Raw genomic sequence first — 19,025 nt, 5'->3', positions numbered from 1 at the left:
TCGTACAGAAAGTATAACTGACTTTGAACGAAAGATGATTGATGGTGATATAGATATGAGGGAAAGCTGGTAACTAAAAGGCTCTAAAGCTGAGTGATAAAAATACTTCTAGGGTTTGTGAAGTGGCTCAAGTGATAAGAGTGCCTGCGTAGCAAGTGTGAGGCCCTAAGTTTAAACCCCATTGCTGGCAAAAAAATAAATAAATAATAGTAATTCCAGTATTTGGTCACAAAACTATACGTTATACAAAAGTCTCAGAAAGGGAACAATATGCAACCACCTCTTTTGTTAACTAATATAAGTAAATAAGTACAAAAACAATCAAAACTTAAAAGGGGCAAAGGACCTCAGGTGTAGCTCAGTGGTAGTGTAGCCCAGCATGTATGAGGGTCTGGGTTCAACCCACAGCACAGTAAAAAAACAGAAAATAAGAGCGACAAAAACTCTTTTCAGCTGAAATAGACAGAAATCCTGAGACAGAAATCTATCTAGAGGCCATCTGCCCAGTAACATGAGAAAAATAAATGATAATAGTAAAACAAGTGAAAGCTCATTTAACTTTGATAGGACTATAAAAGAAAACATGTACACCACCAAATTTAAAAGAAAAAAAAGTTACTACTTATCAATTCATCCATTTATCACAATTACTAGAAGAAATTTATCAGAGTTAAGACTACATACACCAATAGTATATTGGTCAGTAGTCTAGATTTGGCAAAAAGAATGCCATGTTTACTTTCTTAGGTATAACATGTAAAGTTTATACTGAAAATCTAGATATAAGATATTTCAAGCTCTTTTTATCTAAAAGATAACTTCATAATTTTACATATCCAAAAATTTTAAAGGAAGCAAACAGAAAAATTCACATTCACATGAGAAAAGTAAATTAAGATAGTAAAAAATGTTTTCCACCTGTTATTTAGTGTTACAATATCGCAACCAGCAAAAAGTTAAGCTTCTTTCCATGAGGTTATCTGTAGGGTGATTTCTTTCTCTTTGGATAAATAGAACAATCCAAGAGTCTATATACTAACCTGGCCCAGTCCAGGCATACCTCCTCCAAGTCTTAGAAGTCTGTCCATATTTCTAGAAAACAGAAACAAAGGAAAATGTTCTGAAGCACAAAAATGTTTACTCAATTGGTATCTATATAATTCACCTTCAGTCACTCAGTATGTCAAAAATATTGGTGGTAATTACAACACAACATCAGACTTCCTGTTAATTAACACCACATATTAATTCAAGAAGCTGTCTTCCATGCTAATTAACAGACCTTATTTCACTGCTTTGGTTTTTGGGTTATCCCCAGTTTTAAAGACAAGCAATCTTAGCATACTTTCAAAACTTTGCTATCATTAAGTTAATTATATTTTCTTATTGTTATCTAATAAACTACCTGAATAAGGAAAAAGTGCCTGAAATGCTTATCATATGTTTGATTGAATTTTCTTCAATTTGTCCAGAGTATACAAATAAAAATCCTCACTTTTAAATTAAATTTTAACATCCTCATTAGTAAGTTCTGTGCTAATTAACTTACAGCTTGTCAGTTATCATCAAAACTACATGTGAAAGACATTGTGAGCAGATTATGGATCTCTGAATTAGCATCAAAGGCTTTTTAAAAATGAACTCATTATACTAAAAGAAATATTATAAACATTAAATGAATTAAGATAGTGTTTTAGTATCTACACAAATACATTGTTGATTCAGATGTAGAAATATAAACCTTTTTCACTAAGGAAATTCAGCTGCTAATCTCAATTTCAATTTCAGAGTTAGTCAATACAAAGAGGCTTAACTTTAAAATATCTATTTTCAGTGTTATGTATAACTACAGAACATACTCACAAACTTGAAAAACTCAAAGAATAAAGGAATGAAATAATAGGTGTACTTAACTATGGCCTCAAGCACATAAAAAGTAATCAAATATAAAAATTAATAGCAATACAACTAAGTACTTATAAAATGAAATAAAGCATGTTTTTACTTGAAAATTACTACTAAGACTTAATATTACTCTTTTTCCTAAAATGTATTTTTTAGAAAATACTACCATAAATCATATTATAAATATAATTTAGTGCTAATGGATTAATCATTTGTCCACATTATTTTACTAGTTAGAACAACTGTATAAACTAAAACTCAATAATATACTTAGGATGATTACATTTCTGCTCTACTATATTTACTGTTATTTACAATAACATTTTGGCCTGCATTTAACAATGATAATACTAGAAACTTTATTAAAGCCCACATAAAGAAAGGTACACAAATGAAAAAAACCACAGACTTGCCGGGTGCCAGTGGCTCATGCCTGTAATCGTATGTACTTATGAGGCTGAGATCAGGAAGACCGCCGTTCAAAGCCAGTGCAGGCAAATAGTGCAAATAGTGCAGAAGACCCTATCTCAACAAAACTCATCACAAAATAGGGTTGCTAGAGTGGCTCAAGGTGTAGGCCCTGAGTTCAAACCCCAGTACCACAAAAAAAATTAAAAATAATAAATAAAATCACAGACTTTTCAGTGAACATACTCATGTAACCACGCCTAAATAAAAAATCTATACCTCAGAAATGCCTCTCAATCCCCTTGCAGTCTCTATCACTCTCGAAAGGTGAGACTCCAACTTCTAACAGATTAGTTCTGCTGATTTCAAGTTTTACATAAATAGAATCATATTTTTTTGTGTCTGGCTTGTTTCACTCAACATAATACAACAGAAAACTTCATTTTTATAAATGAAAAGGCAAGAAAACTTGATATTCTAGACAAAATTTCCACTTCACAATCTCACTCATCCTACTAATAACAAAATTCACAAATAAAATCTCCATCAAATTGCCACTAAAATTTCTCAATTCAAATATGGCATTCAATATATAGCATATTTTAAAGACTACAGACAGAAAAAAGTCTGTATATATTACAATATTAAAGACAAATTCTCTAAAATGTATTACCAAGGAAATAAAAATTCTTCTGGGCCACTTCAATCTTATAAACTTGAAGAACCAATAGGAAAAAAACCAGACAGTACACTTTAGTACACACAGTACACTTTCATATGTACACACATATATTTTAATTCTAGGCCAAAGTCAATTCCCAGCTGTGTTCAGTTTATCTATTCCCCCTGTGCTGTTTCTGATGACTTTACACAGGCTCCAGATGCTGTGAATATACATGAGCAATGTGGGGAGCAGTGGGAAAGAAAATCTGGCAGGTCAGATTTGTGTTTTTACAAAACTAAATGTCTCGACAAACAGGAAAAAATATTTAATGAATTAAAACATTTAAAATAAGATGACTGTGAGCAGAGTGCAAACCCCAATACCACACATACACACACACACACACAAAAAGATGCACATGATTTAATAAAAACACTAACATTTGTAAATGAAATATACTAATAAATATTCTAAGTCACACAACTTTTTAAAATCTGGTTATCTACCACACATATTCACAATTTGGTGTCTATTAAAATAATACATTTTCATAGTATCTATAATATACTGAAACAACAGTTAAAGGTAAAATACATTCTTAACCCTTACCTTTTCAGTAATTATAATTCTTAGGGTGTTAAACTTCAATTTGTTGAGCTTGACAAATTTCTCCTTCTTAACTCAATCTTTTGCTAATTCTGACAGATACAACTTTTCCAAAGTATCTTTTCTTCTTCGCCTTAAAAAAAAAAAGTGTATGAGATACAATTATTTTGAGAGTTAAGGAATACATTTTTATAACCAAAGTCTTCAAAAGACGTAAAATTCTGGCAGAATGTGATGGCACACACTTATAGCCCCAGCTACTCAGGAGGATTGTGGTTCCAAGCTAGCCAGGGCCTAAAAGTTAACAAGATCCCTTTTAAACCAATACGCTGGACACAGTGGAATGTAATTATAATTCCAACTACTTGGGAAGAATAGGTAGGAGGATCATAGTCCAGGCCAGGCTGGGCAAATGGTCAAGATCCTACCTGAAAAATAAGTGAAACAAAAAGGACTGGATCTGTGGCTCAGTGGTAGAGCGCCTGCCTAACAAGGTCCTAAGTTCAATGACAGTACCACCCTCTAAAAAATATTTCTAGAAATGAAATCGAAATCAAGATTTTTTTTTCTTCTTTGCAGTTCTGGGGGTCAAACCCAGTACCTCCTCCATGCTAGGCAAGCATTCCACCACCCAAAGTTGATTTTGTCTTAATTTCCTGAAAGCATGGAATGATTTACCAGTGATTAATCCTGTATCCAAATTTTGTTTATACATTTCATTTCTGAGCACTGACTGAGCCACACCTTCAACCCTTTTATGCTTTAGTTTATTTTTCAGAGGTTTTAGCATAGGCTGGCCTCAGACTGAAATTCTCCTATCTCTGCCTCCCACCTAACTGGAAGTACAGGCATATCCAACACAACCAGCTTGTTCTTTGAAACAGGTTTGCTAACTATTTGTTGGGTTGGCCTCAAACCAAGATTCTCCATCTCTGCCTCCTATGTTACTGGGATTATAGCTGTGCACCACCCTGCCCAGCCCTACTTATATTTTTAAATAGAACAAAATTCATTCTACCATACAATTGATATATAGTTCATTACAAACTACTACAAATCCGTAATGCTTTATGGGATCTTAGAGATGCTATTCCTTTTTTATCTTGAAAGTGTGCCATTCATCATCCTCAGTGTTAGTTCATTTCTTAATTATTCACAACTATACCAAAAAGATTAAGATAATAAGAAAATGTAACAATGGTACGAATTACATAAAATAATGCAATCGTGAATCAAATTATAGCAGCTGCATCATCCTCCAGTTCTTTTGTTGCTCTAAGCACTGATTTGTTTTTCAAAAAGTTATAAAACAGGCTGAGGCAGCAAAATCCTGACTTCAAGGCTAGCCTGGGCTACATACTAAGACCCTGTCAAAAAAAAAAAAGACATAAGAGACTAGAGATAGCCAAGCATGGTGGCACATGTCTGTAATACTAGCACTCAGGAAGCTGAAGCAGGAGGAAAAAGAATTCAAGGCCAGCCTGGGCTATTTAGTGAATTCAAGGCCAGCTCAAGTTACATATCAAGACCATGTTTCAAAACAAAAATATATATACATTTTTTTAATGCCTAAAAGCATAATCATTTCAGTTCTTTTCTTAGTTTTCACTAAACATACTTTAGAATTCAGAATTTTTCATTTTCTACCCAAAATGGCAAAGGGAAGCAAGCTCACAAAAGAAAAAGGTTCCCCAATTATTAGAAAGCACAAGATTAATGCAAAGAAATAGCACTCTGGTCTCTGACAATGATGACAATAAAATTGATGGTACAAGCCAAAATTTATTAACTTTGGTACGACTCAGAACCAGTAACATTTTTTGCTGTGGGGGCTGACATGTGCCTCACAGGATGTTTAATAGCATCCTTAGCCTCTGTACGCTAGATGCCAGTAAGACCTACCCAGTTGTGACAAAAAATGTCTCCAAACATTGCCAGTGTCTCCTGAAAGGGAAAAATCACCCTCAATTGAGAATCACTGGTATAAACAAAATCTTAGGCTATACATTTGAGATGACAATATCCTAGATTAATTAATCTATTAATTAACCTAATTAATTAATGTAGATTAATCATCTCAAATTTAAGAACCAGTGAATAATGGAAACAATTTGACAGTTCTGCAAAATTTAAACATGAAATTAACATATGACCCATCAATTCCATTCCTAGGAACATATCTGTAAGAATTTTAAACAGGTCATTAAAACAAGTACACACATATATTTTATAGCATTACCATTCACAAAAAACAAAATGTGGAAATGGTCCAAACACCCACCAAAGGATGAACAGAAAGCAAATGCTACTATATATACATATACCATATAATACACGGAATATTATTCCACTATAAAAAGGAATGAAATTCTGATACATATTATAACTTGGCTGAACCTGAAAACATTATGCTAGGACTGAGGATGTAGATCAGTGGTAGAGTGCTTTTATAGCATGAGAGAAGACCTCAGTTCAACCCCAGCACCAGCCCCTCAAAAAAAAAAAAAAAAACCCAACTGTGTGAAAGAAGTCAGGCATTAAAGGTCACGTATCATGCGATTCCATTTTTATAAACTATACAAGGAAGCCATAGAGACAAAATACAGAGTGGTAAAGAAAATGAATAAACTACTTAATGGAGAAGGAATTTTACCTTGAAATGATGGAAATGTTCTAGAACTAGATTGGGGTAGCAACTGCATAACAATGTGAATAGATTAAATGATACTGAACTGTTCATATTAAAATGGCTAATTTTACATTATGTGAATTTCCACTCAATAAATTAATTTTAACAATAGTCAATGACTAAACAATTTATTTCTGATGACAGTTTTATCTAGTTAGTCATTCAACATGTTCATCACACTATTTTGAAACAAGCACCTGTTTTGCTAAACAGATATGTGATGTATTTGATCTTCTATGATGCTAATACACAGGTCATAAGTACACAAAGGCTAAAGTGTACACAAAGGTGAATAAAAATAATGTAGAAATGAAAAAAGTCATTGGACTAATTCTAACTTATTTCTAAACATAAAAATGTTTTGCAATTATGAACAAAAAATGATAGTTTTCCTCTATTCAACAAAATCATTAGCTGTCAACGTTTTCAAAAGTATTGCAATTGAGAAGATGAAAGAGCTGTGCCCTGGCACTGGTGGCTCTTGCCTGTAATACTAGCTACTTGAGAGGCTGAGATTGTGAGGACTGCAGTTCGAAGCCAGTCTGGGCAAACAGTTCCAGAGATCCCCATCTCCAAAATAAGCAGAACAAAATGAACTGGAGGTATAGTTCAAGTGGTATAGCATCTGCTTTGGAAACACAAAGCCCTGAGTTCAAACCCCAACCCCACAAGGGAAAAAAAAAAGGCTGTGGAGAAGGATGGTAGTAATGAAGGGTGTAATTCAACAATATCAATGTACTTAATACAACTGAACTGTATACCAAAAACGGCTAAAACGCAAATTTTATGTGATATATATTTTATAGTGCCCACCATAAACACACAAAGTATAGAAAGTTCAAGAAGAACAGAAATAAAATAGGGCCTATTAGAGATGGATTTTCACTTTTGTGAGAGTTTTTTTATATTTTGGGGGGGAGTGGACGGGGGTAGCAGGGCCTCTCACATGCTACGCAATCACTCTTCTCACTTAGCTGTAACTCCCAACCCCCTGGAGATGTATTTTAAATACAGAACTAACTTTTGTGAGATGGGTATGTTCCAGGGTCATACACAATGATTGATGAGCAGCTCATTACATTCAAGAGATGTTGTCCATCTCAGGTACATCTGCCTTCAAAACCAAGAAAATACAGAAAAAACATTTGCATTTGCAGGGTGTATGCTTTATAAACTTTTCTAACATAAATGTTTCTGCTATCCCTTTTTTGTCATTTTGGTAAGTTATTTATAAAATGCCTAATGGTACAAAAAATAAGAAAGGCCCACTGGGCCCAGATGGTAAATAATGATGACTATTTTTCTAGGTATATGAGGATTAAGTGCTATGACTGCAGTTAGAATGCCAGGGATTGAAATACTGGCTCCAACGTTTTATTAGTTCTGTGACCTTGAGCCAATAACCTTCAGCCTCAGTCTCCTCATTCACGAAAGGGGGATAAAGCTAGAACCAATCTCAAAGAGCTGTTTAGAAGATTAAAGACAACAATGGGCAGAGAAACACCTAACACAATCTGGGCATAAAATAAATAGTGAATGCTAGTTATCAGCATTATCATCCTATGAGCATAGCTACCAATACAGACCCTTCTTCCTCAAATAGTTTGCCACTCAATGGGTTTCAAAACACATACTTTATAATACTAAATTAATCATATTGGAGAGAGGGCCTTGCATTTTGCAGAATTTAGCAAAAGGGTTCAGGAAGTTAAATGTTATACAGTAACATAAAAGAGAACACTTTCAATTCTTAGAAATAAAAGCAACACAAAAGATTTATGGATCTAAACTAAATTTTTACACCTACGGAAAAGCTGTGGTTTCAAAAGCTCATTCATGACATTATTAAATTTACTTAAAGCATTAGGCAATATGAATAAAGTGATTAATGTACCTAACACGCCATATAAACAGAAATGTTCAGAATCCTAACCGCCAAAAACAGTTTAAGTAGCAATACTTTAATAATTAACTGTCCACTTTTTCTTATTCTAGAGTCAGTGTCTGATTAGAACCTAACATTATTAGATCATGTTCACGTCATATTTAGTCAAACTAGTTCTTAAATATTTATAGGCAATGTATGGAACAGTGGATGACTCTAAACAACAGATTCTTCAAAATCACATTAATTGGAATTTCCGACTTTTCAAACTTTTTACTAGAGATTCTAGTGTCCAAGAATTTACAAAATTCAAACAAAATCAGAACATATTTAGCCATTCAGGCTCACTGTTCATTTTGTGTAGTTAAAGTCTATTATTTCTCAGAGTAATGCTTAATCCATCTTAAACTACTCAATATTTGTGATCACTGTATTTCTTCTTCTTTTTTTTTTCTTTTGGGGGGTATGGGTGGTGGGGATTGAACCCAGAGCCTTGTACATGCTAGGCAAGTGCTCCACCACAGAGATACATCCCCAGCCCTTAATTTTTTAGAGACAAGGTCTCACAATGTAGTTCAGGTTGGTCTTGAACTCACTGTTTCATTGTATTTCCAATTTCTCCATTCTCTGATTTGTGGAAAATAATTAAGAACTTCTTTCTCTCACATTTTTTCACTGGAAATTAGAAAGAGTTAACATTAAACTTACTTATTTAAGTATGATTTTTAAAAGCAGGTTCCTGCTCCACATTCCTTCATAAAAGGATAGAATCATAAACACCTATCAGTTTCTCCTAATTATAACATGTGAGTACTACCTTGTGTACTCAAGAAATTTAGTGACTTACATTAAAAAAATTTATAATCTCAAGGGAGGTGATATTCACGCTATAAACCCATAAAAAAGATGAAAAGTATGAAAGGCCTCTACAATGAGTCAATCTGTTTTTTAATCCAGGCTTCACTACCTATTCACAATATTTGGAACACGTTACCTTCTTCTAGATTCTAAATCTCATTTACAAAATATCTATCTTGCAAGTATATCGTCAAAATAAATCCAAAGTATTTAACGTAATGCCTTGAACATCCGAGGTACTCAACACATGCTGTCACTGTTGTCATTATTACCATCTTAGAACTCACAGAGATTATTTGATTCAATTCTCTCATTTTACAGATAAGGATACCAAAGTATCATAAAGCAGAATATGAAATGTCAAATGAGTGCAGCAAAGATAAAAGTTAATGAGCAAGAAAACACATGAATATTCAGGCAAGGTTTTCACAGGTGGACACAGAATTAGGAAACAATGCAGTAAAACTGAAAATAAAAAAGGCACAATTGCTTCTTGTTACTAATTTTCAAACAAGTGGTTATGAACCCATGCTCAGTACAAGGTTTATACAGCAAGTTCAAAAAATAGGATGAACCCATGTCAAGGTTAAAAGCCAGCTTTTCAATTAGAAAGACAATGTATCATTTAGCAAGAACTTTGGGAGAGGGGGGAAAAAAAACCTTCCCAAACTCAACAGGTGAGAGACTAAAAATGAAAGACTTCAAAACTTTCTTCGTTTGACAAGATTTGATTTTGTTCTGGAACAAAGTCAAAACAACATTCAGGCTTTTCATTAAACACACCTTAACTGTAGTTAATTCTGAGCCACTATAAACCTCAATCTCTATAAACGCCCAACAGCCTGTGCAATTTGATTAAAACATATATAATTTAAACTTTAAATGAGCTACTTGGTAGCCTTACATTACAAGAAGGCCACCATTATATTACCTTCCCTGAAACTTGGTCCAGTTTCTTTATTTCAACATCATCAGTGAATGCCTTTACTCACATTAAGGCAGCAGCACTAAAAACATACTTCTGTTTTTAACCAAGCTGGTTAGCCCACGCCTGAAATCTATCACTAAGGAGGCTGAAGCAGAAGGATCAAGAGTTGGGGGGTCTGCCTGGGCTACATGTTAAAAACACCACCACCAACAACAACAACAAAAGACACCAAGAAAACCTTTTGTGGGCAGTGAAAAAACATCATTTTCACACTAGACCTATACTTCTATGCTAATTTTTAAAGCCTCTCCGCCTTTCCCATGAAATCCACATTAACGTTTGGTTATCGTTTTAATTCCGAAAATTTTCAATTCAGTCACTACATTTAGACTCTTTCAAAACATTTACCTTATTTTTACTTTTGACAGACACTGAGCTAAGTTCCCCCCAGAAGTTTAAAGTTCCAGGAGATAACACACAGTAGCAGATTTCTAGTTTACTCAAACTACTCAAGCAGGGCAATACTCAAAGTAATAGGTACAGCGGGAATAAACACACTTCGTTTTGAAAACATTCAAGATAGAAAACAACGCCTCTGTGAGGATGTTTACGTTTTGAAATGATTTCACACTAAGAAAACAGGGGTCAAAGCCTACCGTCGGGGGGCAAGCGCACTCCGCGACAAAGTTGATGTCACTCTCTCCCTGGCTGCCCCGACAACTATGAAGTTACCTAGGAGCAACTATGGACAGAGAACGAATGGCCATAAACAGTCTCCCTGTGGAGGCAGAAGTGCCCAAGCAGGGGTCAATCCCAACGTTTCCAGCACGGAGACCACCACATCCCGACCGGACTCTACCAAGAGTACGAACGAACCTGGCCTCCGGAGCCAAAGGCCGGGCAACGTGACTCAGGAAAGCGCCGGGCTGCAGCGGCCTAGCGCGACAGCCTCCCCAGATCTCCCAGGCCCGCCTTCTAGACCTCACCTGGAGTCTGGCGGGGCAGGAGGTGGCGGTCTGGACCCTTGTCTTGCCTCTGCGGTATCGCGGCAGCGATGGCAACAACCCAGACTTAGCCCAGCTCCGGCAGCGCGAACCCACGATGAATCAGCCCGATTCCATTCAAAAGAGTCGCCCCGGCCTGCCGTGAAGTACTTCCGGGTTCACCGCTCTACGGCGACTTCCGCTCCCCCGACGGCCAATTGGTGTTGGGCGGGAGTCCCAGAGGGAGCGCGCGGGGCGGGCCGCGCGGAGAGAGCGTCTGGCGTGTCTTGTGGAGGGTGAGGCGGAAGTCGCGGTCTGGCGTCCTCTTGCTTTTCTCCCCACCTCCGCGCTCCCTCCTGCCGCCGCCGAGTTCGCTGACGCGGGCGCGTCCTGCCGGGGCGACGACGGCTGGGCCCTGGAAAGGACCTGTTAGTATCGCGGAGCCCAGAACTCCTTTAGTTCTGTTGTCACCGCCACTGGAGCCCTCCTCAAAAACTAAGTTTCCCTTGAGCTAAGCTGAACTCGGTCACTTGAGAAGCTAAAAAGGATTTGAAAGGAGCCCTCCGACTTTTTCTAGAGTCCAGCTTACCTAGCTTCTTGTCTTTACAATATCAGCAAAGATTGGGTTTAAAAGAAAATTAACGTTTCCCAAATGCTCAAACCTACTTTAAATTATGCTTAGTTTACAGAACTGCCCAAGAAATGAGTATTGGCACGTGTAGTCTAGGTACAGTCTCTACTTTAGGGCATCATATTTACCAATCTACCTTCTCATTTTCTCAACTATTTTCCAAATAACGAGCCTCTTGTAGCATTCCTAAATCAAGGACGGTGATAAGCATTACTTATCTGAATCCAAAGCTGCGATTTGAGTGATGCAATTACACAGAATTCTTCCTCTCAGGTATCCCTCTGTCTAAAATAAATGTATTATTTTACTTAATGTTCCCTCCAAAACCTGTGCCTCCTCTTCACTTGAAGTGTTCAGTCTCCATAATAACTTCTCCAATCCACCATTCCTCTTTCTCTAATTTCCCCACTTCAGCCTTAACTGAGGCCTTCCTCAGTTTTTTTAGCATGTTGCATTAATCTTGTTCTCCCTGCCTGCAGTCTGCCCCGTCAATTTATTCTCTATCAGATTGACAAAGTTTTTTGTGTTATACAAATACAGTCATATCTCCTCTTAAAATTTTCAGGGAAAAAAGCTAATGTTAAGATCAAGGTTTAAAATCAGATATTTTGAATATGTTCACAATGCTAATGGAAACCATGTCTTAAGAACTAGAGGAAAAGGTTAATCTCAGCTACTTGGGAGGCAGAGGTCAGGAAGAGGAGGATTTGAGACCAGCACGGGCAAAAAGTTAGCAAGACCCCCATCTCAATCAATAAGCATATACCTTTGATCCCAGCTATGTGGGAGACCATATGTAGGAGGATCTCTGTCAGAGACCAGTGTGTGAAAAACATAAGACCCTATCTGAAAAATTCAGTAAAGCAAAAGAGGGCTGGGTGTGACTCAAATGGTAGAGTGCCTTTTCACCAAGTGTGAGGCCCTGAGTTCAAACCCAGGGGAAAGTTAAGAGAAAGATGTCTCACCAAAAAATAAAGAAAAAAGATAAATTATTTTTAAAAATAAACCAAAGCAGAAGAAAGAATTGGTAAATTTCGCTGAGTCAGTTGAGATCCAGTCTGAGGAGCAGATGGAAAAAAGAATGAAGAAATACAAACGGAGACCTGTTCAGACATACTAACATATGCATAATTGGAATCTCAGAAGGAGGAAAGAAAGCGGGACAGACATAATAGTTGAAAAAATAATGGCCCCCAAACTCCCTAAATTTGATGAAAACTATTAATCTACTCATCCAAGAAACCCACCAAATGCCAAGAAGGATAAACACAAAGCAATCATGCCTAGCTACATTATAATCAACCTGTTGAGAGTCAAAGAAAAAGAACAGTGAAAGTAGCAAGAGAACTCTCACACAGTCCTCAATAAGATTTACAGCAGAAGCCATGAAGGCCAGAAGACAGTGGAATGAATCATTGAAAATGCTAAAAGAAAAAGACAAGAATTCTGCCACCAACCTTACTACAAAAACAAAGTTGATTCTAATACATTCCCAAAATATATGTGTAAAAAAAATTAAAGAGAAGTTGTCACTGGGAAAATTCCCTACAAGAAATACTAAAAGTCCTACTTACACAGGAGAGAAGATGGGAGGATTAGCACCTGAGGCTAGCCCTGGGCAAAAAAGCTGCAGCCCCTATCTGAAAAATAAAACGAAAGCAAAATGGGCTAGGGGAGTATCTCAAGTGGTAGAGTGCTTGCCTACCAAGCAAAAGACTTCAGTTCAAACCTCACTACTGCCCCCCAAAAATACAAATATATATAGAGAGAGAGACTGAGAGTCCTTTAGACTGAAAGACTGAAAGATAGCTATGTAAGTATGAAAGACAGTATATATTTTTATTTGTAACTCATTTGTTCTCATTTGATTTAAAAGAAAACTGCATAAAACAGCCATTATAAATCTTTGCTGATGGGAATATTATGTGAAAAGATGAATTTGTATGACAATAGTGGAGGAGGAAGGAGGAATGAAGAAAGAGGAAGGAAATGAACATACATAGTAGCAAAGTTTCTATATACTATTAAAATTATGTTGTATAAATCCAAACTAGATTGTTAGAACTTTTAAATTATAATGCCTAGAGAAACCACTAAGAAAAATACTCAAAAAAAATGTGATAAAAGAAGATGGGAGAATCAAAACAGTGAACTAAAAAATATGTATTTAGCAGAACAAAAGCAGAAAAAGTGAAGGAATAGAGAAATAGGGGGGAAAAAGATGTTAAAAAGAAGCAAATCAAAGGCCTTGGAAAGAAATATAGACTGTTTACCTTCTTACAAGGCCCTCTGGGACCTGGCCTCTCCCTGCATATATTTTTCCTACACTCTGGCCAACCTCCTTTGTTCTGTCTACTCCCACAATACTCAAGAACCTCAGTATATTCCTTTCCCTCTGTTTAAAGCACTCAGCTTCTCCCTCTCCCTTTTCCCATTAATCTTTCTTTTTAAGTCTGAAAAGTTCACCAGGCTAGCTCCTCATACTGGACCTTCTCCAAGACCCCTAGGGTTTCTGCTTTTGTAACAGTCATCTTATTTGTACTGAGATGATTCATGAGCACAGGACCATGTCTGACTATTGTAAAGGAAGGGAAAGAAAAGAAATAGACTTACCTTATCAGTAACTACATTAAATGTAAATGGAATAAACACTGTGATTTAAAGACAGAGACTGGCAGAATGGGAATTAAAATGGTACAGTAGAAAGTATGTATTTAGCATAACAAAAGAATGGAGGAACAAAACATGTGATACAAAGAAAGCAAACTGCAAAATGGCAAATGTAAATCCTACCTTATCAATAACTACATTCAATATTAATGGGATAAACACTTAATTATAAGGCAGAAATTGGCAAAATGGGCTTTTAAAATTTATGCAATCTTATTCCCTCCATAAAGAGATAAATTTTAGATTCAAATGGCACAGCCACCTTAGAATTTATAATTTTTTATGGGCTGGGAGTGTGGCTCAAGTGGTAGAGCTCCTACCTAGCAAACATGAACACCCGAGTTCATATTCCAGTATCAAAAAGTAAAACATGATCTCTTTGACTGGCAGAGCCAAGTGGTAGAGCACCTGGTAGCAAGTACAGCAAGGCCCTGAGTTCAACCCCCAATACTGCCAAAAAGGAAGAAAGGAAGGAAGGAGAAGGAAGGAAAGAAAGAAGGAAGGAAGGAGCAAGAGAGGGAGGGAGAGAGGAATTATTCTAGCATTTTAAAAATAAACTTAAAAATATAGCTGGTGCTGGTGGCTCATGCCTGTAATCCTAACTACTCAGGAGGCAGAGATCAGGAGGGTCTCAGTTTGAAGTCAAACCAGGCAAATAATTGGCAAGACCCTATCTTTAAAATACAAAAAACCATCACATAAAAGGGCTGGCAGAGTGACTAAAGTGGTAAGAGAATCTGCCTAGCAAGCATTAGGCCCTGAATTCAAATCCCAGTGCCACAAAAAAAAAAATACAAACCAAAGCCAGGCATGGTTGTGCATGCCCATAATCCCAGCACACTGGAGGCTGAGCAGATGGATCACGAGGTCTAGGACAACCTGGAGTACATAGCAAGACACTGTCTCAAAAAAGCAAACAACAAAAACCATACAAGTTAACCCAGCAACTGCTCTTTAAATATTGACCAAACATAAATAAAAACATATGTCCCCACCAAGACTTAAACATGATCGTCCCTAGTAACTTTACAGTCCAAATGTTTGTCAACCAGTGAATAGATAGAATATGGTACGTGTTTACTCTTCAATACTGATTAGCAATAAAAAGGAAATTATAGCTGGGCACTGGTGGCTCACACTTATAATTCTAATTACTTGGGAGGTTGAGATGGGGAGGGTCGTGGTTCAAGGTCAGCTTATGCAAAAAATTCATGAGACCCCACCTCAACCAATAAAAGCTGGCATACACCTGTCATCCCAGATATGCTGGAAATTTAAATAGGAGTATCATGGTCCAGGCCTAGATGGGCAAAAAGCCAAAATAATCAGAGCCAAAAGGGCAGGAAGTGGAGGTGTAGCTCAAGCAGTAAAGCTTGCCTGCCTAGCAAACACAAAGACCTGAGTTCAAATCCCAGTACTGCAAAAAATAAATAAATAAAACTACTGTACATGCAATAACATGGATGAATTTCAAAAGAATCATGCTGAGGACATGAAGTGAGATGCAGGAGTACATACTATAATAATACCACTTTAATGAAACTATAGACCATTATATATATATAGTGACAGAGAGTGGTGGATCCATTGTCTTGGTGGCTCACAGTGGAGTGAGACAGGAGAATTACACAGGAGCATTAAACAACTTTTTGAGTTGTCACAAATGTTTTATATCTTTACTGTGGTAGTAGTTTGTCAGAATTCATCAAAGTGTAGACTAAAAATGTATGCATTTTACTGTATTCAATTTATACCTCTATAAAGTTAATTGAAAAGAAAAAACTCAAATTCATTAATTTCCTTTTTTTTTACCATACCAAAGTATTTGCAGTTAAATCATGCTTTTTATGCCTTAGGATCGTCAAACTTACTGTTTCTCCTCTCCTGGCCTTCTCATCTCCTATCCCCACATTCCCCACTCATTTTTGGGCAGCAAGGATCAGCCAATACCCACTTCTATAATCCTGTCCTATGACCCCACTCTATAATTCTTGACTTAGCTGTCTGCTTTCTTTTTTTGTCATCTTTTAACCATTTTTTTAAATGTTTTCATTAGTATATGATAGTTATACAGAGGGTTTCATTGTGCTACTTGTCTGCATTCCATCTAAACTATAAGCTTCTTAAAAACATTATGCATTCCCTGGTCATACTAATACCAAAAATTATTGTTGAATATTAAAGATATTTATCCAAGTACATTGCCTACAAAGAATACTTTAAAAGATTAGGAACATTTTAAATTCAGATAAAATTTCTCTCTAAATAATAACTTTCTTAAGAACAAGCCATCAACAAAATTTATATGGCTACATATCTGATACAAACATTGCATGCTAATGCTTAAAGCATTAATCGTTTGAGTTAGTCCCAGTATGGTTATGAAGAATGCTATAGTACACAGAATGGTGAAATGTTTAATATGTTTCCTAAAATCATAAATTGCCAAAAGTTTACATTAGTGACTGTGTAATGTACATTGTATTATGTCAGAGAGAAATTTTCCTGCTCATTTGGTATTCTCTGAACATGGCAGGTTTGCAAAATGAATGAATGACCTGGCTAGTAGCATTGCTACATACATGTTCAAAACCTTAAAATGTATTACCTTTATCATAAAAGTTTCTTTTTATTTGTAGAAAATTCTGAGGACAACTCCTTTCATTTATAAAGTCTGATCATATGTCTAAAAGAAAGTTGTAATAGTAAATTTTCAGCTAACCCAGCTTTATAATTATGAATACCAAAAAGGCTGTTGTCATTTAAATTTTTTAAGAAATGTTCAGAAAGAATTTAAGAAACACATTGTTTTCTATTCAAAATTCAAAATTGGTTTTGATTGTTATACCTAATTATAGTTTTTTTTTTTAGTTATTCCATTTGTAAGTATTATAAATATAGATCCAGCACAAGGAAAAGAAAAAATAGGAAAATATTTACATTTTAAAGTACAGTGAATTAATTTAATGTATAAAGCCAATAGAATAATTGTTATTTCTGCCAGATGGTATTTTACATTTTGATAAAAAGATATATTCTTAATCATATATGTCAAGGAAAAGCAGCCATATGTTGTTAAACACTTCCAATTTGTCATTTAATTTAAAAGGCACTACTGATGTTGCCATAATTTTTTTTTGGTGATGTGGTATAAGTATCCTTGATGTCAATAAAATTTAATCTTTTCAAGTAATTTCCTTAGTTCTCTTTAACTTTTTGAGCAAATAACTGAATGAAGAATTATCATAGCATCTGCAAAGAAAAGATAAAAAGAATAAAGACGATAAATCAGTATCTACAATAATTAGTCAAGTTACTTCTGGATAAGAAAAATAACCTCTCTTTCAGGAAGCCTCTAGAACTTAACTTACTGAATTCCAATAAACAAAATATATAGAGTAATTCAGATGATTCCATATTTATTTGCATTAAGCTCAGAAACTCAGCATAGTCTAAAGATGGAAGAAAGGTAATTAATTATATATTTACATTATAAAACAATTTTCTACTTTACAGAGGATTTTTTTGTGGTGGTATGGGATTTGAATTCAGGGCCCCATGCTTGTTAGGAAGGCACTCTATCCCTTGAGCCACTCCACCAGCCCCTTTTTAGTGTTAGGTATTTCTGAGTGACAGAGGGTCTCTAAAACTGTTTGCCCTGGCTGGCTGCAAACTAAGATCCTCCTGTCTCTACCTTTTGAGTAGCTAGGATTATAGGGATGAGTGTGAACATCTGGATTTACAGAGGTTCATGAAAAAAAAAAATCTTATGAAAGGCACAGAAAATAGCATTTAATCTACAATGGAAAAAGGAAAGTGACAGTAGATAGTTAATAAAACAAAAGTTTTGTGTGCTTTTGTTTTCTCTACTTTTTTGAAAATAAGTTTTGGTGGGTCCTCTTGCCCTGTCATTCTCCACTCATTTCTTTTTTCATGCTATAGGGCTCCATAGATGATTCTTTGAAGATTAAAAGTCTGAATTATATGTGTGCTGAAGATTTGCATATTATCTGTGCCTGTTGTATGTTACTATTTCTTCATTCTCAGGGTGATGGTCATTTGGGTCATTTCCAGTTTTTTGTTGTTATGAACAGTATTGTTGTTGAGTAATCTAGGTTTCCCTTGGTGTATTACCCAAAAGTAAAACTGATGAATTTTAATACATACATATTAATTTTACTAGATAATACCAAATTAAATTCCAATATGATGTGCAAAATGTCTCCTTGCTCTGTATCTTCACTAATGATGTTGTTAGATTTGTTAATTTCTGCCAATTTAGTGAAATAAAATGATTTTATTTTGTTTTAATTTGTATGTTTCTGATTACTAACACAGTTGAGCACCTTTCATATGTTTGCTAGATATTCATGGTTTTTTTTCTTTTCTGAAGTGCCAGTTCATGAGTTTGGTGTATTTTTTCCTATGAAATTGTCCTTTTTTTTGCATGCTTTTAAACTCTTCACTTTTTGCCTCAGTAAAATGAAACCCAAAGAAGATTCATGGCTCCAGGTGCTAGAGCTCACATCTGGAATCCTAACTACTTGGGAGGCTGAGATAGGGAGGATTGTGGTTCAAGGCCAGCCAGGGCAAATAGTTTGTGAGACCCCATCTCCAAAATAACCAGAGTAAAATGGACTGGAGGTGTGGCTCAGTGGTAGAGTACCTGCTTTACAAGCATGAGTCCCTGAATTCAAACCCCAGTCACACCAAAAATAAAAATAAGAAGGAAGATATATGGCATGCAAAAGGTCATGTAGCTAGTTAGTAGCAAAAATAGAGTGGAATAAATAGTAGA

The 19,025-nt window shown here is 35.8% G+C and overlaps 1 protein-coding gene across 2 annotated transcripts in view; it reads right to left on the bottom strand.

Annotated features, from left to right (window-relative positions):
• Positions 1 to 11,125, bottom strand: part of Psmd14 (proteasome 26S subunit, non-ATPase 14) — a 97,487-nt gene extending 86,362 nt beyond the window's left edge. Inside the window, exons 1-3 of one of the 2 annotated variants that reach the window (XM_020173291.2) lie at positions 10,930 to 11,125; positions 3,587 to 3,716; positions 1,041 to 1,092 (exon numbers count right to left, since the gene is read on the bottom strand). In XM_020173291.2, coding sequence (XP_020028880.1) covers positions 1,041 to 1,088 — 48 coding nt within the window. In that variant the 5' untranslated portion in view covers positions 1,089 to 1,092; positions 3,587 to 3,716; positions 10,930 to 11,125. Of the gene's footprint in view, positions 1 to 1,040; positions 1,093 to 3,586; positions 3,717 to 10,599; positions 10,622 to 10,929 lie in introns of those variants that run through there. The other variant, XM_074070957.1, reaches the window with a different exon arrangement.
• Positions 11,126 to 19,025: the final 7,900 nt, after the last annotated feature.

This window comes from Castor canadensis, chromosome 4, assembly GCF_047511655.1.
Source record: "Castor canadensis chromosome 4, mCasCan1.hap1v2, whole genome shotgun sequence".
NCBI lineage: Eukaryota > Metazoa > Chordata > Mammalia > Rodentia > Castoridae > Castor > Castor canadensis.
Note: the sequence above shows the minus strand (reverse complement) of the source record. Positions and strands in the feature narration are given on the sequence as shown.